Source organism: Cherax quadricarinatus, chromosome 17, assembly GCF_038502225.1.
Source record: "Cherax quadricarinatus isolate ZL_2023a chromosome 17, ASM3850222v1, whole genome shotgun sequence".
Classification (NCBI taxonomy): Eukaryota; Metazoa; Arthropoda; class Malacostraca; order Decapoda; family Parastacidae; genus Cherax; species Cherax quadricarinatus.
Genome location: NC_091308.1, coordinates 16522951 through 16547583, shown reverse-complemented (window position 1 = coordinate 16547583; position 24633 = coordinate 16522951). Strand labels below are relative to the sequence as shown.

The window sequence follows — 24633 nt, the reverse complement described above, 5'->3', positions numbered from 1 at the left end:
TTCTCTCGAAAATAACTAAATAGGTTGCCTTTCCATACAAGATTGTTATATTGATAAATTATTTGTGGTGTAGCTATTTAATAATTTATAAGAACTTAACATAGAATTATGTTCTTTTATGTGAAGTGTCACTAGGTGTCACATAGCAGCCCCGAGAGTATGCGATTTTATTTTTAACCTGATTACTAGACACGACAAGGGACTTAATATACGTATTAGATAAAGATCTGAAAGAAGCCTCAAAAGTCATTATTTCCTTATTGTTACGACATAAGGCCAGCAGTTGTAACAATTTCGACATCTAAATAAGGAATCATTCAGGACCCTGTACACTGTGTACGTTAGGCCCATGTTGGAATATGCAGCGCCAGTTTGGAACCCTCACCTAGCCAAGTGTGTAAGGAAACTAGAGAAAGTGCAAAGGTTTGCAACAAGACTAGTCCTGGAGCTAAGGGGTGTGTACTACGAGAAGAGGTTAAGGGAAATCGACCTGACGACACTGGAAGACAGGAGAGTTGGGGGGGGATATGATAACGACATAAAATACTGAGAGGTATAGACAAGGTGGACACAGACAGGATGTTCCAGAGATGGGACACAGCAACGAAGGGTCACAGTTGGAAGCTGAAGACTCAGATGAACCACAGGGATGTTAGGAAGTATTTCTTCAGTCACAGAGTTGTCAGGAAGTGGGTAGCCTGGGTAGTGATGTAGTGGAGGCAGGATCCATACATAGCTTTAAGAAGAGGTATGATAAAGCTCACGGAGCGGAAAGAGTGAGCGGGTAGCGGCCAGGTGAAGAGGGGGGGCCAGGAGCTGTATCTCGAGACACACACACACACACACACACACACACACACACACACACACATACACACACATATATATATATATATATATATATATATATATATATATATATATATATATATATATATATATATATATATATTTCCAATGTTTGCAGTACTTATTATTTTTTCGTGTAATGCATTCCACTCTTCTGTTTGAGAAGAAAAAGCTTCTACTGTCCTTTACACTCCATTTTTACTCAATTTGTAACTGTGGCTTCTTGTTATCGCTGTTGTAGCTACTAAGAAATATTTTTGTGCTCATTAAAATTCTTTCAAGACCTTATATATTGTTGTCCTGTCTCCTCTATCCACCAACCAGTCAACATGGGTAACTTTAATGTTTTCAACTTTTCATCATGGTTCATATTGCTCAACTCTGGTAGTTATTTCGTATCTCTAATCTGAACTTTTTCTAACTTGCCTCCTTTTTTTTTTTTTTAGATGTGGGCACCACACAACTGCGCCATTCTTTAATTTCGGCCCAATATATGTAGGTTATAAAAAACTTTCGTAACATTTCACAGTCAATATATATGAAAAGGATTTTACAGTTTGTCAGTGAAGTATATGAGTTTCTCACAGGTTCATTTGTATCATCTTTCGGTGTCAAATTTTTGTTAGTAATAACTCTTGGATCCATTTCTCTGTCTGATAAATATTGTTCCACTCAAACTATACTGCTCATGTAGCATGATTTCACTTTCTCCAATTTCCATTACATGGCATTTATCCAAATAAAAATTACATCATCCATCACTCCATGTGTTCAGTGTATCCAGATCCTCTTTCAAGTTTTTTACATTTTCATTATTACATTTACGTAAGATTTTTACATAATCTGTTAACATATTCATATTTTTTATTCCTTCTGGTGAATAATTTATATAAAATAGAAACATTATTGGGACAAGTACAGATCCTTGTAACACCTCAGTTGTGACGTCCCACAATGCAGACATTTTTCCTCTTATAACTGTTCCAATTTTCCTCTACAAAAAGAAAAAAACTCATCCGTTGTAATAATTACCTGCAATTCCTCGTATAATTTAGCAGCTTCCAAATTAGTCTTTCATGGGGAACTCGTCAAAACTTTTTTAAGGTCTAGGTGAATACATTCATCCCATCTATTTCTTTCCTTAACAATTTCTGTAACTCAGCCATAGTGACTTATCAGATTTTATTTACATGAATGTGCAAACCGAAACCCAAATTGTCTACCAGTTAGTATGTTATTATTCTCTAAATGCTAAATCCACTTCACTCTAGTTCTTTTTTCCAGTATTATACAATAATTATACAAGAACTGTCACCTCTTTAAATAAAGGTCATCAGCCATGTTTGCTAATTTACCTTCCTGTAGTCAAATATAATTTTTTTCTCATTTATGATTAATATCCCCAGATTTCTTTTAATTTTTAATACCCCCAGACTTCTTTTCATTTATAATATTCCCCAAATTTATTTTCATTTATAATTAATATCCTCTGATTTATTTTCCAATATATTATTCCCAAGTTCAGTTCTTTTTTAGATTATTCCATCTATATTAGTGTATAAAATTTTCAATAACGTAATATTCTCACTGTTGCCATTTTTCCCCATTTGTTGCATCTATCTTGTGGTCGTTTCTTTGAGAAAAATGTTTGATGGGTATATATTACCCCATTAGTCTGCAAAAAAAAAAAAAAATACCTCTTTTCTATCATCATAAACAGTTATAACTATGACCATAATTTTTAAAGGGGTGGACCGGTAAGCCAGTACAAGGTCTTGGTCAGATGACCAAAAGCTCCAACGACGGGTCATCACTTGTCCTGTTTCCTGACGAACCTCTTTTCTTCTTTGTTTCTATCTTTATTTAACTTCTTAGAGTGTTCATGAAAGTTATTATATTCATTCTATTTAATGTTCATTTCTTCTTCTTTGTTTTTTTCTGTTTGTGATTTTATTTCCATTTCAACACAGAGAAAAACAATAACTTTTATCATTATCAAGTATGTCCCTCAATAACTTAGTTATTTGCAATCTCCTTTTTAATTTCTTGGCAAATTTTACTTCTAGCTGTGATTTCTTAAGCTAAAATCACTTGTTGTCCGAACTCTTGTCTTTTCTCTAGTTAATTTTGCCGAACTATTTTCAACTTAAATATTGTTCCAGATATTTCCTCTCCTTCTGTAAGTTCCGTCTGGCACATTCAGAAATATCCTGTGCTAGCTGCACCTGCTCTTCTAATTCTGTTTCATGCTTAGTTATTTATGCAAAACAATCTTCTAATTTAGTTTTGTAATCTACTGAAGCTTTAATTTTCGTCTCAGTGTTATCACTGTTATTAGAGGATTCCTGGTCTATCACCTCTCTTCTTCACTGCCTCGAGTCGCTCACTTAATGTCTTCTGCATTTCTTGTAAAGAGGTCTTTTAAGTTTTCTAGTTCATTTTTTTAAAGTGGCATTTTCCTTTTTTAATTTCCCCATTAATCCTGTGTGTGTGTGTGTGTGTGTGTGTTTGCTTGAAATATTATACAAACCTCATTTTAAGGTTTTGTAGATACTAAGTCTATTCAACTCACTCCTCACTTGCTCACAGCAACGCCAATACATTTATAAACTCATTTTACAACAACTTTACAATAAAATATCAACACATTTACCAACAGCAACAAAAATATCTTATTCTCGTTTAAAATTACAAATCCTCGCTTGTTGTCGCCTGAGCCTCGAGACTTATTATTAAATATAACAAGATGTTCACACACAGCTCCAATTTTTCATACAAACCACAAGGATTAATTTCGTATATTAATCTCGTGAGATATGAGCTTAATGCGCACCCTCACATATATTAATCTCACGGGATGTAAGCTTAACACACGGAAAACTAGACCGTGTTATGTCTGACGTAGAGAAGAATATTTAAATTTCTTGCGGTAAGGTCGTTGCTCCGGATAATTATGATCTGATTTGTAATGAAACTGAATATTTTGTGTTAGGTTGTTAAATATTAGCAGGTGAAGTGAGGTGAGCTCACGTCAGGTGAAGTGAGGGGAGGAGGAGGAGTACAGATCAGGCGAGAAGACTAACAATGAATCTCAGAAGTGAGACAACAAAAATGGAGCCTGGATCAGTTATGGTGAGGGAAATTACTCCTATATTAGGTGAGGTGAGGTAAAGGAGAAAATAGCACCAAATATTGTACAATAAAATGAAAGCTCTGGCTCACAGATGACTCCAGTTTCTCCCTGCACCTTACATGTAAGCTGCTTATTGTTACCTGAAAGATATATTCATGCATAAAGTCTACAATAACGTTATTGGTATGACATGAGTTGGGATAATTCCTATTCTGTAAATAATCATAGGAACTCTAATCATTATTCCTAGAGAGAGAGAGAGAGAGAGAGAGAGAGAGAGAGAGAGAGAGAGAGAGAGAGAGAGAGAGAGAGAGAGAGCTACGAATCCTTAGCCTAACCTTGTGAAACCCTGTGTAAAGGAGAGAGAGAGAGAGAAGGATGGGGTGGTAGTACCTACGTCAGTAAGGCAGAGAGATGGTCGACAGGAACGTGGAAGAGGATGGTGTCCTGCATGGCGCAAGCTCCTCCCAGAAGGACTCTCCTTGCATCCCGTTCCGAAGACTCCACCGTCAGGTTCCAGGAGTTGCAGGAACCTGCAACAGGATCATACAAGTTCAGTCACAGATGGCATACTGTTGGGAGACCCCACGTTGCTAGTATAATGACACAGAGACCAAATACTGGAGTTTTTCCCTTGTAAATACCTTTATGTAAGTCCATACACACAAAACATGTGAGGAATATCATAGAGTACTCGGCACCAGCATGAGGCCCTCACCTGGTCAATCATGTTCGGAAACTCCAGAAGGTACAAAGGTTCGTGACAAAGGTAGTCCTAGAGCTGAGGGGAATCTGACTGTTTTGAAAGACTAAATTAACTTAACCTGGTGACCCTAAGACATGACTCGGGGACGTGATGATTCTCAAGATTCTCATAAGATTTAGCAGGGCAGCAAGAGACAGACTTTTTGAAAAGCGAGGCAAAGGGATTAGCGGTCATAGATTGAAGCTTAAAATACAGATAAGCCACGAAACGTTTTTTAACAGATAAGCCACGAACGTTTTTCACAGATAAGCCACGAAACTTTTTTTTTTACAGATGAGCCACGAAACTTTTTTTACAGATAAGCCGCGAAACGTTTTTTTAGATAAGCCACGAAAGTTTTTTTTACAGATAAGTCACGAAACGTTTTTTACAGATAAGCCACGAAACTTTTTTTTTCAGTTTTGGGGTAAAAAAAACTAAGCTGGATGACCCAGACGAGGAAGTGTTGGAAGCAAAAAGGGTAGTGTCGGTAAGACTAGGAACTAATAATGCTGGAAATTGTAGATTAAGAGGCGGGACCAGGAGCTGAGACATGACCCCAGCAAACAATACTCAGTAAACACAAAATCTATAAATAGCTTTCAGAATAGGTATGATAGAGCTCCCTCAACCAGGAGAGAATGAAACAAGTAGCGGCCAGCAGAGAGGCGGAGCCAGGAGCTGAGCTTCGACCCCTGCAACCACAATTAGGTGTGTATGCACTCTCACAAAAATAGGCCAGTGTCTATCGACAAGTACGTTTGAAAATCGGAAATAACTCACCAACCTGAACAAGGATTTCCTTGTAATGTGATGCACAACGTACGTTTGATTCATCCTTGAGTATGTGGACCAGTAGGGATCCCTCACCTAATTAAGCACTTAATAGAGCCTAAGGTTTGCAATGAGACTGACACTTGCAGCCAGTAACTTACTCCTGAGAAGATGGACTGTGAGAAGTAAGTCACTCTAAAAGCACTAGAAGAGAGAAGCACTACGGGAATGTTATCATGACATACAAAATACTCAGAGGATTAGAATGAAAAGGAACGGGCCGTTTAAGATGCAGAGAGAGCAAGACGGGGGACACAAATGATTATCAGAGACAAATGAGCCATAGGAACGTTATTAAGAATACTATCATACTTATTAACGTGAAGAGTGGGAGCAACGCACAGGAATGAAAAGGTGATGGAAAATACTATGCAGAGTTTAAAAATTAAAAGCTAGATGTGAACGTCCCTAGATATCAGGAGTAAGTTAGGCCGGTTGAAAAGGCGGGATCAGGAGTTATGCAATGACCGCTGCAAACATAACCCGATGAGTGCAGCTTGTTTACTCACACACCTACCATGTTTAGGCGGGGTAACTGTAATGGCGAGGGCAGCGGCCGGCTGGCTGTTGATGACCCAGTTACAGGTGACGTAGAGATAGGTAGTGGTAGGAGCCGTGTATCCCCGGGGTCCCACCTCACCTGCCACGACATTACACTTAGCTTAACACACTGATGTCACTTCTGTAATCTCCGACAGCAATGTGTGTTCTAGAAATTTATTATAGACCAAGGGTTAATTTTTAAGAGAAAAAATTGTGTTACTGTTACTTGTAAAGGTAGACATATTTGGTAGTAGCCTGTGTGTGTGTGTGTGTGTGTGTGTGTGTGGCATGCAAAGAGTACGTAACCTTTATTCGGCGCATGGACACACCCTCATTTACAGGCTATCTCCCCCAACCAGCGAACCAGGTTGCTAAGAGTTGATGATGGGGCCCCATCGTTCAACTAGTGACCAGGTTCTAGCCAATAAGAAGGTGGGATTGACAATCGCAGAGGTTATGTGGATACCGCTCTCCTGTCTGCCCTTGTCATTCCCACTCTAGAGCTGGTTGAAGCACGGTCTGCTATCTTGTGGCTTCTATTTCTGCTTTGCTTACCGTGGAGTGCACTATATTTATCACTGTACATAGTGTACATATTGCTGTTATAATTGGTGAAGGATAATATAAGTCTAAACTTTTTCTACTGTGTTTATTTGCGCCCATTACACCTGGGATAACAGGCCATTTGAAATCCTAGGTTGTAATATGGGTAGCCTGTCCGAGAGCTGGACTTAGAGAAACGGTTGAGCTTAGGGTGAAGCTTGTAGCAGGAACATTGTGTAGCTTGCTGTTTCGCTTCGCTTTACAAATTTTGCGTGTCAGTTGCTTATGATCAGCCTTGCTATTGTGTGATCGTTCAACAGCTCGCTACTAGCTTGTTCAGTGTGCTCGCTTCGCTACGGTCAATCTTGTGTGCAGTCGGCTTTGCTTGTATGCGTATTCTGCAATCGTACTGTGCATAGCTAAGCGTGTTCTGCAAATTAACGTGTTACGTTGGGGTATTCGTACTGTGCATAGCGAATAACTTATGCCACCTAGACGAGTCAGACGCCTGGTGTCGGCATATACTTTGCATAACCTACCTAAATTGTCTCTACAGCGTTGTTGGCAAATTGCTCGTTCCATTGGCATTCCCTATAAACGCACTCTTACAGCTGCGCAACTGCGTTCACTTATTGCTGACATACTTATTGAAGAAGAGATGGCACATCAAACTCCTCCCTTTACGGGAGTTAGGGAAAAAACTACTATGTTCTCGCAGGAGGAAGATGATATACCTACGGAGCAAAATGGTCAGTATAGTGCAGCTGGGTTGTCTCAGGGTGAATCAGCGTCGTTGGCACTTGAGCTGGCAAAAATCAATCTTGAGCAAACTAGGGAACAGAGAGCATTCGCAAGGGAAGAATTTGATAGGGAAAGAGAGAGGAGGCAGTTTTCGCATTCTGTAAACGATTTCAGTTTACAAAAAGCAGTACAGCTTGTTCCCCGCTTCAATGAGGCCGAACCAGAGCAATTTTTCGAAAGCTTCGAAAATCAGGCTCGAGCCTTGAGGTGGCCGGAACAGCACTGGGCAGCGTTGGTTCATACAGCATTATTGGGTAAGGCACAGGAATTTACGTCGGTATTAACTGACGCTGAATTCTCTGATTATCAAGTAGTGAAGACCACAGTGTTGGGAGCATATACATGTATCCCAGCTAAATATCGTAAGACCTTCAAATTGAACAGGCGGCAGCTTGGTCAATCCCTGGTGGACTTTGTGAGACAGCAAACCAAAGCTTTTACCAGCTGGTATAAAGCGAGTGGTGTCTCTAACTTTGAGGAGCTGGTGCAGCTTATTCTGATTGATAACCTGCTGGAGTCTGTGGGACCAGAGGTTCGTGTCTTTCTGCAGGATCGTGACTTAACCACTGCATTGGAGGCGGCCAGGTTGGCTGATACCTTCGAAACGAACCGCTCCTTGTCCGAGCGGTCCTGTCTCTCTTTTCAACAGTCTGGCGTGAGCAGAGATCGACAACATTGGAGAATGAAGTGCCAGCCGGAGGGAGAGCGTCTACGACATCCAACCAAGTCACCTGGTGAGCCACGCTTCTCAACATATGGTCCCCCTGCGGAGAGGCAAACTACTTATGGAGCATCTCGACAACAATATCCAGAGAGGCACCAGCCAGAACGACACCACTTGCAACGTCATCAGGGAGTAAAGGGCAAGCCTGTCGTCTGCTTCAGGTGTAATAAAGTAGGTCATATCAGTTCCAACTGCCCCCAAAAACCTCAACCCATCGGGAAAATCTCTAATATCCCTAGTAACATGTCCCCTAGAGAAGTAGAAAAAGGTATGGCCCCTTATTATTGCGAAAGTCTTATTTCCCTTCAGGAAAACTCAGAACCAACTAAAGTAAATACCTTTAGAGATACTGGAGCATATTGCTCACTTGTCAGAGAAGGAATATTACCCCTTTCAGAGAATACTTCCTTGAATTCCTCAGTTTTATTGGAAGCCTATGGAGGAACTATATATTCTGTTCCTTTGCATAAAATTTATGTACAGTGCAAATATTACACTGGGTACTTGACTGTAGGTATCTCAAAAGGATTTCCCATGAAAAATGCCATGTTATTACTGGGTAATAACATTACTACTGTTACTTCGTGTCCTGAACCTATAATGATTAATGCTTCTCCAGTGTTGGCCATAACTCGGGCAACATCCCAAGGGTTGTCTGGGGAGAATGTTGACCTATCCTTGGACGACTCCGATCTCGGAATAGCCACGTTGTTTTATGAGACACACCGGCCGGAGTCTCGTAAATCAAGTGAACAGACCCCGATCAAGCCTTCCTATTCCCAGGTTGCAGGATTCCCAGATGTCTCTGTTTCCATGCCCGAGGGACTGTCCTTCCGGGAGGAACAACGAAAGGACCCTTCTTTAAAATTCGCTTTTGAGGCAGCCATGGGTAAATCCTCTTTGGGTCATCCAGTCAAGTATGAAGTTAAAAATGATTATTTGGTATGCACTGAGACTGGTAAGGAGATAGAGGGCCGGCAATTATACGACAGGGTAGTGGTTCCAACCAAGTATAGACCTCAGATATTAAATATAGCTCATAATACGTCATCAGGAGGTCACTTAGGAATTACAAAAACCTTGTATAGAATCACAAAAGAATTTTATTGGCCAACATTAAAGAAAGATGTGAAGAATCATATTAGGTGTTGCCGAGAATGTCAGCAAGTTGGGAAACCTGGACATTCCATTAAACCTGCACCTCTCCAACCCATACCTGCTGATGGAGAACCTTTTGCAGATTTAATTATAGATTGTGTAGGTCCACTACCTAAGTCAAAGTCTGGAAATCAGTATTTATTTACAATTATGGATAAAGTAACCAGATATCCTGAAGCGATCCCAATGCGTAGTATCAATACTAAAGCTATTCTCAAAGCTTTAACAAAATTCATTTCTTGTTTTGGCATTCCTAAAACTATACAAAGTGATCAAGGTACTAACTTCACTGCCAAAGCATTTAGGGAAGTATTAACTAGGTTAGGGATAATTCACAACTTATCCACTGCCTATCACCCTCAGTCCCAAGGCGCCTTGGAAAGATTCCACCAAACATTAAAAACAATGATGAGAAGTTTTTGCATGCACTTTCCGACAGATTGGGATGAATCTCTACCGTTGTTGCTATTCTCAGTACGAGAGACGGTGCAAGAGTCTACAGGGTATAGTCCGTTTGAGCTGATCTTTGGGCACAATGTACGAGGTCCGCTTCGGGTGCTCAAAGAAGGATGGATGGGAGAAGACGTAAGCTCAGCACTCTACAACCCGTCTTCAAGGTTGCAGGTGGCACGTGAGTTAGCCACGGCTAACCTAAAGATAGCTCAAAGTAAGATGAAACAGAGGTATGACAAAAGTGCACAATTCCGCTCCTTCCATCCAGGAGACAAGGTGTTGGTGCAGGAACCTATACCTGGCCACACCTTGAAAGCTAGATTTACGGGACCTATGCAGATAGTAAGTAGATTATCTGATTTAAATTATGTGGTAGCTCCCATTGGTAAAACCTCAAAAACAAAAACTTACCACATTAATCAAATCAAGGCCTTTCATACACCAGATAAAGTCCCAGTAATGACTCTGTCCTCTACCTCTGAGGACGACTCTGACTCTTTGCACTCTATCTCTGAAATTAATACTAAACTTTCAAATTCTGTCCTCCTCAAGGATCCTAGCCCTTTAATGGATGGATTATCTGAAATACAAGCAACCAATTTAACTGAGCTTCTACAGTCATATCCTAATATTTTTTCGGATGTGCCGAAAAAATGTACGTTAGGTTACCATGATGTAGATGTGGGAAAATCTAAACCAATTAAACTCTCCCCCTACAGAGCTAATCCTGAAAAGCAAAGGCTACTTCAGCAGGAAGTAGACTTCTTGTTAGAACATGGTTTAGTGGAGGAGTCATCTAGTCCATGGGCTTCACCGTGCATCCTAGTAAAGAAGGCTGATGGAGGGTTTCGTATGTGCACAGACTACCGTAAAGTGAACGAGGTCACAATTACAGATGCTTACCCTCTTCCTCGTCTGGATGACGTAATTGACTTTGTGGGTAAGGCTACTTTTGTGTCCAAATTAGATCTCCTTAAAGGTTACTATCAGGTACCTTTGACAGATAAGGCGAAGGAAATCTCTGCCTTCGTGATTCCAGGAGGTCATTATCAGTATACAGTTACCCCCTTCGGAATGAAAAATTCCCCCTCTTCATTCCAGAAACTCGTCCATCAGGCTATTAAAGGACTTGAAGGCACGGCAGCATACCTAGATGATATTGTTGTGGTGTCTGATACTTGGGATCAACACCTACTTAGACTTAAAGCTCTGTTTGAGACCTTTAAGAATTCCCAATTAACAGTTAATTTGTCTAAATCTTCCTTTGGCCAGGCCACTGTCACTTTTCTAGGCCATGAAGTAGGTAGTGGTAAAGTTGCACCTAAACTTGCTAAAGTTCTTTCGATTAAAGAATATCCAGTTCCTCATGATAGGAAATCTCTTCAACGTTTCCTAGGCATGATAGGATTTTACAGAAGATTCTGTAAGAATTTCTCAGATATTGTAGCCCCTCTTACCTCTCTTACCAGTCATAAAGTTCCCTTTAATTGGACGTCAGATTGTAACACTGCTTTTAATAAAGCAAAAAGATTATTGTGCTCTGCACCCATTCTCTTGTCTCCAGACTTCTCCAAACCTTTTTCATTACAGGTTGATGCTTGTGAGTCTGGGGTTGGGGCGGTACTATTACAAATCGGGAACAAGGAGCTGCAGCCAATCGCATACTTTTCAGCCAAGTTCCAGCCACATCAGAGAGCTTACTCTACCATTGAAAAAGAAGCCCTCGCGCTGGTAATGGCTTTGGAGCATTTCGATGTTTATGTGGGCCAAACATCGCAGGTGGTCACAGTCTACAGTGATCACAACCCGTTAGTCTATCTCCAAGCCATGAAGAATCACAACACAAGGCTTATGCGTTGGACTCTCAGGCTGCAGCCCTACAATATTTTTATTAAATATATTGCCGGCAAAGAAAATGTGTTGGCAGACTCTTTGTCAAGAGTCTAGTTTAATATTTTATTTAGGTTAGGATGTATTTGTGGTAACCCCCCTTTCAAGCTCTTTTTTTTATCCCCTGATGTGGGGGTTTTTTTTAGTGAGGGGATACGGGCTACCGTCCGCTTGTATCTTGGACCTATGTTGGCTTATCTGACTGCTGTCTCACTCTGAGTTTAGGGTTTGGCTTTCAGGCACTAGGAAAGCTGAGCTCTATCTAAGAGTTGGATGGTGGAGAGGATAGGCGGTCCCATTATTTTGTGCCATGGCGGCACGGTTACCACTGGGAGGTGGCAGCCTAATCCTGAGCCTTCTCGGGGGTGGGGGTGTGGCATGCAAAGAGTACGTAACCTTTATTCGGCGCATGGACACACCCTCATTTACAGGCTATCTCCCCCAACCAGCGAACCAGGTTGCTAAGAGTTGATGATGGGGCCCCATCGTTCAACTAGTGACCAGGTTCTAGCCAATAAGAAGGTGGGATTGACAATCGCAGAGGTTATGTGGATACCGCTCTCCTGTCTGCCCTTGTCATTCCCACTCTAGAGCTGGTTGAAGCACGGTCTGCTATCTTGTGGCTTCTATTTCTGCTTTGCTTACCGTGGAGTGCACTATATTTATCACTGTACATAGTGTACATATTGCTGTTATAATTGGTGAAGGATAATATAAGTCTAAACTTTTTCTACTGTGTTTATTTGCTCCCATTACACCTGGGATAACAGGCCATTTGAAATCCTAGGTTGTAATAGTGTGTGTGTGTGTGTGTGTGTGTGTGTGTGTGTGTGTGTTTCTGTGTGCTCACCAAGTTGTACTCACCTAGTTGTCGTTGCAGAGGTCGATTCACAGCTCCTGGCCCCACCTCTTCACTAGTCGCTACTAGGTCACTCTACCTACTCCATGAGCTCTATCATACCTCTTCTTAAAGTTATGTATGGATTTTGCCTCCACTACATCACTTCCCAGACTATTTAACTTCCTGAGAACTCTGTGACTGAAGAAATACTTCCTTACATCCCTGTGATTCATCTGAGTCTTCAACTTCCAACTGTGTCCCCTTGTTGCTGTGTCCCATCTCTGGAACATCCTGTCTCTGTCCACCTTGTCAATTCCTCTCAGTATTTTATATGTTGCTATCACATCTTCCCTATCTCTCCTGTCCTCTAGTGTCGTCAGGTTGGTTTCCCTTAACCTCTCCTCGTAGGACATACCCCTTAGTGTGTGTGTGTGTGTGTTTGTTCCATCTCTACGGTTGATTTACAAGTAACATTTCACACAGAGTCACATTCTTCTGTTTTCCCCAGTGTCAAATACTCTTTACTTTTTCACCCTTTCCATACTCTTGATTTTCCTTAATGTTACGATCGTCTCTCTTCAAGGTGCAGCATTCTAAAAAGCCGTGTTATCTTTTTGTTTTAGTGTTACCTTTTAGTTCGTGAACATTAAATTCCGGGACGAGTCCAGTGTAAAATTTCTGAGCCTTTTCATTCGTTTTTATGTGCTTATTCAAGTGTGGGTCTTCACTCTAGCACTACGTAATCGATGACTGACAACGTGCAGTGAATAACATCTTAAATAGCTCCTTATACACGTCCCTGGAGGCCGTCATTACGCTTGCTAACACTGTCAGGTCTTAATGTGATGTTTACCCAGAGGTCGTTGTCTTTGTTAGACTCACCTTCTTGTTTACCTCCGAGGCAGTATGATGCTTCAGGCCTCCACTATATATATATATATATATATATATATATATATATATATATATATATATATATATATATATATATATATATATATATATATATAATTATAGGGAGGTGCCACCTCTAGAACTGCCCTGGGAAGCCTCATCCTCAGAGAAAAGAATAAACTTGTGTATGCATATGTGTATATACATACACATAATTTCAATGTAAGTAAAGGCAATATGCTCAATCCTATTTCAGTATAATTCCTGTGGTTCTGTTAAAGCAGCTCAACGGACTGAATATAGTTTAACTGTAAATAGAAAACTGGTGGTAAAAGGCACGTACAGCGAAACAAGACCTTTTATTGTTACCAGGTGTCACCTACAAGAGATTTTATGAAGTATTTGATAAAGACTCATGTAGGGGAAACCTGGTGATGTTAAATAGTTTCCATTTATTGTACGTGCTATATATTTTTTTACCGCTCTATTAAATATTCATCATATGGCTGATCCAAAACTAAACTGCCATTAGATATTTTTTGCTTTCCAGTGTTATGTATGTTTGTAAAAGGTTGTGGGTTTGCAGAGTCTTGATGCAAGGAATGGGGGGGGAAGGTACCAAGTGGGTGACTCACCTGCCAACGTCTTGTAGTAGGTGGGTCCGCAGATGGTGGCTGGGAAGAAGGAGTACTCCAGGGTGAAGTTGAAACCCGGGGTAGCCCAGGTAAAATGGGACACGTGGTAGATAACGTCTACTCCCCCGCTGCTCTCTACCGTCAGTGCACGTAGCTCCTGTGAGAGACATGATATATAACGTCTACTTATCCCACTGCTCTGTACCATCTGTGCACGCAGCTCCTTCACGCAAGGTGAGGAGGTTCAGTTACAGGCATGCACACACGCGCACATATACAAACTTACAAACATGCACACATACACAAGCACATGAATATATCAGCATGTACACTTACCATCCGTATGTAAAAAAAAAATATATATATCCCGTTATCATTTCATTTACATGCACATGACTGCAAGCTTGAAAAGTCATTACCAACCAGCCAGGAGACTAAAATGTATAGAGGCTGATCTAAGATATTGCAACAATAATCTTCCTATCTACACTCTTCTTTACCCTTCTCCAAAGACATGATGCAGTGAGAAAAATTATATTCGGTGGCAGCAATGAGATTAGTTAATTTAAATTTCCATTTCTGAGATTTTCATCAATGACTCATTTTCGAACAGTATCAGATCCATGTAACTGGCATGCTAAGATTAGGGTTTGATTGCACCATTTTTGGGAATGCACCTTGGTGACAGTGCCACCTTGGTGACAGTGCCACCTTGGTGACAGTGCCACCTTGGTGACAGTGCCACCTTGGTGACACTGCCACCTTGGTGACACTGCCACCTTGGTGACACTGCTCAGAAATGTGATGAGCAGATAAGATCACTGTCGTTGCTTTTTCTATCGCAACATTTCCGAGCGGGAGGTAAGAATTTTTGGTAACACTCTTGTGCATCAAAGTATGAGGGACCTCAGGCGTCAAGGGACGTTCAGACACACGTAAGTTACTGAATTCGTTCTGTGCAGGCAGCTTCTACGAGAAACAGTTGTTCAATATAGAATGCTTTTTCCGATAATAGTTTCTTTGAAAATGCTAATGCCATTCTTCGAGTGTACCTGCTCATATGTGGCAGCAAATGCTCTCTTACCTGGATTTTATTTGAGTTCAACGGGCCAAACAGTGAGCATGTAATTATGGAGAGTGATTTATCAAATATTAACGACCTGTTTCTTGACCCATATGTCAATAAAACCTACTATTTACACTGCAACAAAAGTGTAAAGGTAATCCAGGTAAAGTCAGTCAATGTTACATTTATGATGATAATTAAATAACGGCTTCAACTCCCAATTCACCGGCTGATTAGACATCCTAAATATAATCTTGAATTCCTCTATTAAATGCCACTTGTGCATCTTGCAGAAGTACTCTTATATTTCAAGCTTGTCCTTATATAGATATCAAAGTACTCTTACTTATTTTCAAGTATTTTTGTGCAACCAAGATATATATATATATATATATATATATATATATATATATATATATATATATATATATTAACAAGCCGGCCGTCTCCCACCGAGGCAGGGTGACCCAAAAAGAAAATCCCCAAAAAGAAAATACTTTCATCATCATTCAACACTTTCACCTCACTCACACATAATCACTGTTTTTGCAGAGGTGCTCAGAACACAACAGTTTAGAAGCATATACATATAAATATACACAACATATCCCTCCAAACTGCTAATATCCCGAACCCCTCCTTTAGAGTGCAGGCATTGTACTTCCCATTTCCAGGACTCAAGTCCGGCTATATAAAAATAACCGGTTTCCCTGAATCCCTTCACTAAATATTACTCTGCTCTCACTCCAACAGATCGTCAGGTCCCAAATACCATTCGTCTCCATTCACTCCTATCGAACACGATCATGCACGCCTGCTGGAAGTCCAAGCCCCTCGCCCACAAAACCTCCCTTACCCCTTCCAACCTTTTCGAGGACGACCTCTACCCCGCCTTCCTTCCCCTACAGATTTAAACGCTCTCCATGTCATTCTACTTTGATCCATTCTCTCTAAATGACTAAACCACCTCAACAACCCCTCTTCAACACTCTGACTAATACTTTTATTAACTCCACACCTTCTCCTAATTTCCACACTCCGAATTTTCTGCATAATATTTACACCACACATTGCCCTTAGAGAGGACATCACTGCCTCCAACCGCCTCCTCGCTGCTGCATTCACAATCCAAGCTTTACACCCATATAAGAGTGTTGGTACTACTATACTTTCATACATTCCCTTCTTTGCCTCCATAGATAACGTTTTTGGTCTCCACATATACCTCAACACACCACTCACCTTTTTTCCCTCATCAATTCTATGATTAACCACATCCTTCATAAATCCATCCGCCGACACGTCAACTCCCAGTATCTGAAAACATTCACCTTTTCCATACTCCTCCTCCCCAATTTGATGTCCAGTTTTTCTATATCTAAATCATTTGATACCCTCATCACTTTACTCTTTTCTATGTTCACTTTCAACTTTATACCTTTACACACACTCCCAAATTCGTCCACTAACTTTTGCAATTTTTCTTTAGAATTTTCCATAAGCACAGTATCATCAGCAAAAAGCAACTGTGTCAATTCCCATTTTGTATTTGATTCCCCATAATTTAATCCCAACCCTCTCCCGAACACCCTAGCATTTACTTCTTTTACAATCCTATATATAAATATATTAAACAACCATGGTGACATTACACATCCCTGTCTAAGACATACTTTTACTGGGAAGTAATCTCCCTCTCTTCTACACACCCTAACCTGAGCCTCACTATCCTCATGAAAACTCTTTACAGTATTTAGTAACTTACCACCTATTCCATATACTTGCAACATCTGCCACATTGCTCCCCTATCCACTCTATCACATGCCTTTTCTAAATCCATAAATGCAATAAAAACTTCCCTACCTTTATCTAAATACTGTTCACATATATGCTTCAATGTAAACACTTGATCTACTCATCCCCTACCCACTCTGAAGCCTCCCTGCTCATCAGCAATCCTACATTCTGTCTTACCTCTAATTCTTTCAATTATAACCCTACCGTACACTTTTCCTGGTATTCTCAGTAAACTTATTCCTCTATAATTTTTACAATCTCTTTTGTCCCCCTTCCCTTTATATAAAGGGACTATACATGCTCTCCGCCAATCCCTAGGTACCTTCCCCTCTTTCATTCATTTATTAAACAAAAATACCAATCACTCCAACACTATATCCCCCCATCCTGCTTTTAACATTTCTGTCATGATCCCGTCAGTTCCAGCTGCTTTACCCCCTTTCATTCTACGTAATGCCTCACGCACCTCCCCCACACTCACATCCTGCTCTTCTTCACTCCTAAAAGATGGTATTCCTCCCTGGCCAGTGCATGAAATTACAGCCTCCCTTTCTTCGTCGACATTTAAAAGTTCCTCAACATATTCTCGCCATCTACCCAAAACCTCCATCTTCCCATCTACTAACTCCCCTATCTGCTTTTAACTGACAAATCCATTCGTTGTCTAGGCTTTCTTAACTTGAACATTAAAATGGTATATATATATATATATATATATATATATATATATATATATATATATATATATATATATATATATATATATATATATATGTCGTGCCGAATAGGCAGAACTTGCGATCTTGGCTTAAATAGCAACGCTCATCTTGCCATATAGGACAAGCGAAAATTTGTGTATGCAATAATCTCACCAAAATCATTCTGAACCTAACGAAAAAAATATATTTCACTGTATTTGTTTAGTATTAAATTATTGTAAACAAACCTAAAATATATTTAGTTGGGTTAGGCTAAAATAAATTGTTCTAGTTACAATAAGGTTAGGTAAGTTTTCTAAGATTCTTTTGATGCAAAATTTAAAATTTTTACATTAACATTAATCAAAAAAATATATCTTTAAACGTATAAGAGAAAAATTTAGAAAGGACTTAATTTTAAATGAGTTCTTGCTAATTGAGCAGTTTTACATATTCGGCACGACACTACTACCAAAACTCCCAACCTTAATCACTCGCGCCCATCATCCAAAGCAAGTGTTAAGAGCCATCATTCCCGTAGCACCCGTAGTATGTACAGTATCCACAGTCAAAGAACTTGCTACAATTGTGGTTACCGTGGACATATTGCTATTAATTGTCATGAAAGTCACCCTAAGAAGCGTCGTACTGATGATGAGTACCAGTCAGATCTTCCCTACTGTACTTATCATAGAATTCATGGACATGACACATCTGAGTGCAATGCTCTCTACAACCTGCAGTACTCTAGATCTTTCCGTGGCCGTTCCAACCGCAGAGCCAGGAGAGGAAACAGACGTCGTGGTTCACAAACTAACCAGAACCAGGCTCATTCTTCCAATTCGGGGGAATCCGAGCGCCCAAGTCTACTCGTCCAGTCGTGACAGTAGTAGGTGATAACGAGTACACCATCCCAGTCCAAAATTCCTATGAAGCCTTAGCCAGCCTTGAGAATGACAACCCTGCTGTTGATGTTGTTTCACACGTCTCTGACGTAGAGGAATTTGGGGATGAAGTAGAAAATGCCTTCTCCGATGACAACCCACCTTTCTGTTTGCATATAACTCCTAACGAAACGATTGGTCCTTTAGTACAAGCTTCTGTCCATAATGCGCCCGTTCATGTGTTCATGGACTCTGGTGCGCAAGTTAATATCATCAGGTCTAGCTTGTTTAAAGAGAAGCAGTTGAACCAACTACTGTAACCTCCCATAGTGGAGTAGCTGGTTCCCTTCTGCGAGTCCGAGGTCAGACTTCGCTCACCTTTACTATCCAAGGAAGAGACTTTACTGCTGCTTTTCTTGTTGTCGACCAGATTACTTTCCCTGGTGACCTTCTACTGGGATTTGCTTCCATGCGAGACTTACGCATTGTGCTCGACCCGTACCGATGGCATGCCCAAATTGACGACTTGATCGTTCCATTCTGGGGTTACCAGCTTGGATCAGAAATCTGTCATACTGGTGCAGAGTATGATGTACGGATTAAGTCCTTACAAGCCAATGCATTCTCCAGTAGCGTACCCAAGCGGTCAAGCACTGGTAACTCTGTCACTCCCATCTGTGTTCCACCTACACCTTCAGACTTGCAAGATAGTGTTCCGTTGCCTCAAGTGTCCGAGGACACTCAGACTGCCTTGAGTGCACAGCCTATCCCTGCAATGACTGCTAGTTCGAGTAGTAGTTTCTCCACAGGGGATGCCTTGTCAGAAAACGATTACTTGAAACTAGTAATGCCAGTGATTCCTTCAAGGTCAAGGGTTTATTTGTTGAACCCTCCTTACACGTTGTAAGAGACAGTAAGACCCATTTATTCCTTGTTAACACTTCGGGTCACAGTGTTCGTCTCAGAGCAAATACCAGTCTCGTTGACCTAGTTCACTATCCTTACCCTGTTCAAGTACAGGATGACGTGCCACCTGACCAGTGGGTCAGTGCTATTTCAACAGTGGAGACCTTATCCACTCCACTGGATCAATCCATCCCACCAGTTGAGGAGAAAGACTTAGCTCCCACTGATTTCCCAGATGAAGTCCAGCGCTTGTTGACGCTGTTGAACAAACGTCGTAACGCCATTGCCTTACCAGGTGAGAAGATGGGTATAACGAACTTATTGTCCCATCGTATTCCACTTGAACCTGGTACTAGACCTATCTATATACCTGCGTACAGAATGCCCCATTCCCAAGTTGCTGTCGCAGAAGAACTGATCAATCAGATGCTCAATGATGGAGTTATTGCACATAGCAATTCACCCTGGAATGCGCCCTTGATCCTAGTGCCTAAGAAGGACGGCACTTGGCGCCCGGTGATTGACTTTAGGAAGTTAAATGCGAAAACCATTCCAGATCGCTTCCCACTTCCTGTACTAGGTGACCTTTTACGCAATATCGGAGATAACAAAGTCTTCTTGACCCTGGACTTGTTTTTAGAAGTGTTTTTAGAAGAATCCGTAAAACACTTCATAAATCAACAGCAGAATTTACTAGAGTAACTAATAGCCATGCTAAGCCATCAAAAGTCAAAGTAGGTTCGAGAGTAATGCTGACAAATTTCAACAAAACATCCGCAATGCCTAAGCTCGATCAAAAGTTTGTCGGACCTTATCGAGTTGTAGAACATATCTCTGGTAATAAGTATAAGGTTAGAGAAATTAGTACTGGTAAGTACAAAGAATCGCATTTAGATCATATGAAATTAGTATGTGATGTTGATGATATTGCTACCCAGACTAATGTGACAGATGCTGAAAATCCTCTTGACTCTGTACCCTCTACCTCAGATACTCAGTCAGATAATCAACCTGAATGTCGTTACTCCTTGCGTACTCGACAAGTAATGAGAAACCCACAAGTATCTTTTGTAGATACTCGTTCAAATCTCCCTCAATCAAGGCATGTGTTAGCCATTGCAGAGGAATTCGATCCTCCCAGAGATGATAACCATTCTGCATATGTAAACCTCACCACATCAACTGGGTTTAAATGTATATAGTCTGTATAACTAGATGTCCGAGATGAAGTAAATTGTCAACTGTTTGTTATTAACTGATTAGTTTTTTTTCTTAGAATTTTTTTTTTTTTCGTATTCACGTTCCCTCCATATTCTGAGAATTGACAGTAATAGTCTGAGTGCACCAGATGCCTTTGCTGTTAATTTCACCTTGTATATATATATTTATTCTTCTTCAGAATCCGTAGAGTGCATGAATACAGATCGATCGATCAATTCCATCCCATATTGTACAATGATTTGTTCCTATAGTTTGTAATGCATTACGTTAAAAGTGATTACGTTAACACCCATTACGTAAAATTCATTTTGTTAACATCCAGTATGATACCATCCATTAGTTCTAAGTTATTTATGAATTTGTTATTGTATAGAATCAGCCCAGAACCACCTGCCTATTCAGCCTATAAGATAGTAGTGTATGTCGAGACGACATATGTAACATGACCGAGCTGTCAGCATAGTTGCTGATCCCTGTGTTGTATAGCATATCAGTATCATCCATGTGCTTTAGATAGGAGATCCCTTTTAGGCCTGTGACTTTGTGTGATGTCACGGGATGCGCATGTGTACGTTCGTACCTCTGCCTCGGCCTCAGTCGGCGTTAGACATCCAGGCTAGGACAGGCAGAGGCTGGGCTCCATTTCCCATCATCACAGTCTGACAATATATGTTACCATCCAACAAGTGTGTCTACCTTCAACCCTCGATATCTCCATTTATATATATATATATATATATATATATATATATATATATATATATATATATATATATATATATATATATATATATATATATATATATATGCATGTATCTTATTCTTCTTCTGTTATACTTTGCACTGCTCTTCTGTTCCACAATTAAATACTCAGTTTTATTCTTACCTCACCCTACCTTGTTTCCCTGTATATTGTATTCGTATTATCTCCTGTTCCTTAAATCTTCATCCATATTGTTTCACTTGTGCTTATAATTATACTTGCATCTTGTTTATTTTTCAGTATCACAATTGTAATAAATTACCTCGTATTGTTTGTAAAACTTGAGACATCTTATGGTTTCTGTTGGCTGCTGTTTACCTGTATCTAGCTCATATCTTTCTCCTTGCACATTTTACATTGTTACACACACACACACACACACACACACACACACACACACACACACACACACACACACACACACAGGGGGTCAGGAGCTATGCATCAACCCCTGCAACCACAGCTAGGTAAGTACATGACGGAAGGAATAGACTCAGAAGTGTCCCTGTTTGTAGATGATGTAGTGTTGATGAGGAGAATTCAGTCAGACGAGGACCAGGCAGAACTACAAAGGGGCCTGGGCAGGCTGCAAGCCTGGTCCAGAAACTGGCTCCTGGAGTTCAACCCCACCAAGTGAAAAGTCATGAAGATTTGGGAAGGGCAAAGATGACTGCAGACAGAATACAGTCTAGGGGGCCCAGAGACTACAAACCTCACCCAAGAAAAAGGATCTTGGTGTGAGTATAATACAGAGTAAATATCCTGAGGCGCACATCAACCAAATAACTGCTGCAGCATGTGGGCGCCTGGCAAACCTAAGAATAGCATTCCGACATTTAAATAAGGAACCGTTCAGGACCTTGTACACCGTGTATGTCAGGCCCATATTGGAGTATGCTCTTTTACTAAAAAAAAAAAAAAGAAAAAAAAAATGGTTGGGACTCGCAGGAATCAGGGATCAGATGACAATGGTACTGGTAGGGAGGAATGGATGGAGGAGCAGTGGAAAAGGATAGAGCAAGAATGGGAGAGAAAATTAGGAGAGCTTTCTGAAAAAATGGAGAAAGAGCTCTCTGTGAAATGGGAAGAGAGGTTGGAGAAGGAGACGAAGAATTGGGAGGCCCAAGTCGAAACTGCAGTAGCCAGGGTAAAGGTCCTGGAATTTGAGGTAAACAGGCTGAAGCAAGTCTCAGGGGTAGTAACCAGAGAAGACACACCATACGAAGCTGAGAGGCTGAAGAGGAAGGAAGGAGATATGAAATATGCTAAGGTCCTATCAGCCTGCAAAGAAGGGCCAGGGAGTGGAAGGGAAGAGCAGATGGGTGCAGATGGAGAGGGAGATAGGTCGAATGCTGAGGCACAACCATGCTACCAAGAGCCACTGGAAAAATCAAGGGAGAAAATGACCACATACAGACAGGAACCAGAGTCACAGAGGGAGAGGCAATGGGAGGAGGAAAGGGCAAAATCAGTGTTTATCCATGGGCTTCGGGAGAGAGAGGAAAGGACACACACTGAAAGACGGCAGGAAGAAAGAAAGGAGATTGAGAAAATCATCACGGAAATAGGGGGAGAAGACATGGACGAGATTGTAAATTTTCAGAGAATAGGGGGGTACTTGAAGGGGAGAAACCGACCGATCAAGCTGATTCTCAGGACAGAAACAGTGTGGAACAGGATCCTCCAAGAAAAACCACGGTTGAGAAGCTTGGAAGAGTACAAGAAGGTGTTCCTAGACAGAGACAGAACACAAAAAGAGAGACAGCAGCTGAGGGAGAGGACAAAAAAGCGAAAGGAGCTAGGAAAGGAGACAAGGATGGAACCAGCAGAGGTCAGTCAGAGCAGAACAGAGCAGCAAGAGCAAGCACACACACAACTATCCTCAGAACCCCACAACCTATCACACCATCCCAACACACAATACAATCCATACCCACAGCTTCCACCCAACCCCCAACCATAGAATCCCACAGTATGCTATCAGGTCTCCCACCCCCACAGGCCCCCCAAACCACAGTGTTGGAAAGGAAACTGAAGGTATGGTACACAAACGCTGATGGAATAACAAACAAGTGGGAGGAGTGGCACGAAAGAGTCAAAGAGGCATCACCAGACATCATACCAATCACAGAAACCAAGCTTACAGGTATGATAACAGATGCCATCTTCCCAACGGGATACCAGATCCTGAGGAAAGACAGAAGGAACAGGGATGGAGGAGTGGCATTGCTAATCAAACACCGATGGAATTTTGATGAGCTGGAGAGAGGAGACACCTGGAGGTCCCAAGGTGATTATTGCAGTGATGTATAACCCACCACAGAACAGCAGGAGGCCAAGGCAAGAGTATGACGAGAGCAATAGAGCGATGGTTGACACACTGGCTGCAGTGGCCAGAAGAGCTCATACATGCAGGGCAAAGCTCCTGATCATGGGCGACTTTAACCACAAGGAGATCGAATGGGAGAACTTGGAGCCACATGGGGGCCAAGATACATGGAGGGCTAAAATGATGGAGGTGGTACTGGAAAACTTCATGTACCAACACGTAAGGGACACTACAAGAGAGAGAGGAGAGGATGAACCAGCAAGACTGGACTTAGTATTCACCTTGAGTAGTGCAGATATCGAGGACATCACATATGAAAGACCCCTTGGGGCCAGCGATCATGTGGTTTTGAGCTTCGAATACACAGTAGAGCTACAAGTGGAGGGGGAAGCAGGAAGGCCAGGACGAATGAAACCAAACTACAGGAAAGGGGACTACACAGGAATGAGGAACTTCCTGAATGAGGTTCAGTGGGACAGAGAACTGGCAGGGAAACCAGTTAATGAGATGATGGAATATGTAGTCACAATGTGCAAGGAGGCTGAGGAGAGGTTTGTACCCAAGGGTAACAGGAATAATGAAAAAGCCAGGATGAGCCCATGGTTCACTCAAAGATGCAAGGAGGCAAAAACCAAGTGTGCTAGGGAATGGAAGAAATATAGAAGGCAAAGGACCCAGGAGAATAAGGAGAGCAGTCGTAGAGCCAGAAACGAATATGCACAGATAAGAAGGGAGGCCCAACGTCAGTATGAAAACGACATAGCAGCAAAAGCCAAATCTGACCCGAAGCTGTTATACAGCCACATCAGGAAGAAAACAACTGTCAAGGACCAGGTAATCAGGCTAAGGAAGGAAGGAGGAGAGACAACAAGAAATGACAGTGAAGTATGTGAGGAACTCAACAAGAGATTCAAAGAAGTGTTCA

The 24633-nt window shown here is 41.2% G+C and overlaps 1 protein-coding gene across 1 annotated transcript in view; it reads right to left on the bottom strand.

The window, feature by feature from the left end:
* The window catches only part of LOC128686269 (uncharacterized), a 632744-nt gene that overhangs the window by 11934 nt on the left and 596177 nt on the right, over positions 1-24633 (bottom strand). Inside the window, exons 12-14 of the mRNA XM_053773110.2 lie at positions 14044-14200; positions 6079-6201; positions 4380-4515 (exon numbers count right to left, since the gene is read on the bottom strand). Of these exons, the coding sequence (XP_053629085.2) occupies positions 4380-4515; positions 6079-6201; positions 14044-14200 (416 nt within the window). The remainder of the gene's footprint in view (positions 1-4379; positions 4516-6078; positions 6202-14043; positions 14201-24633) is intronic.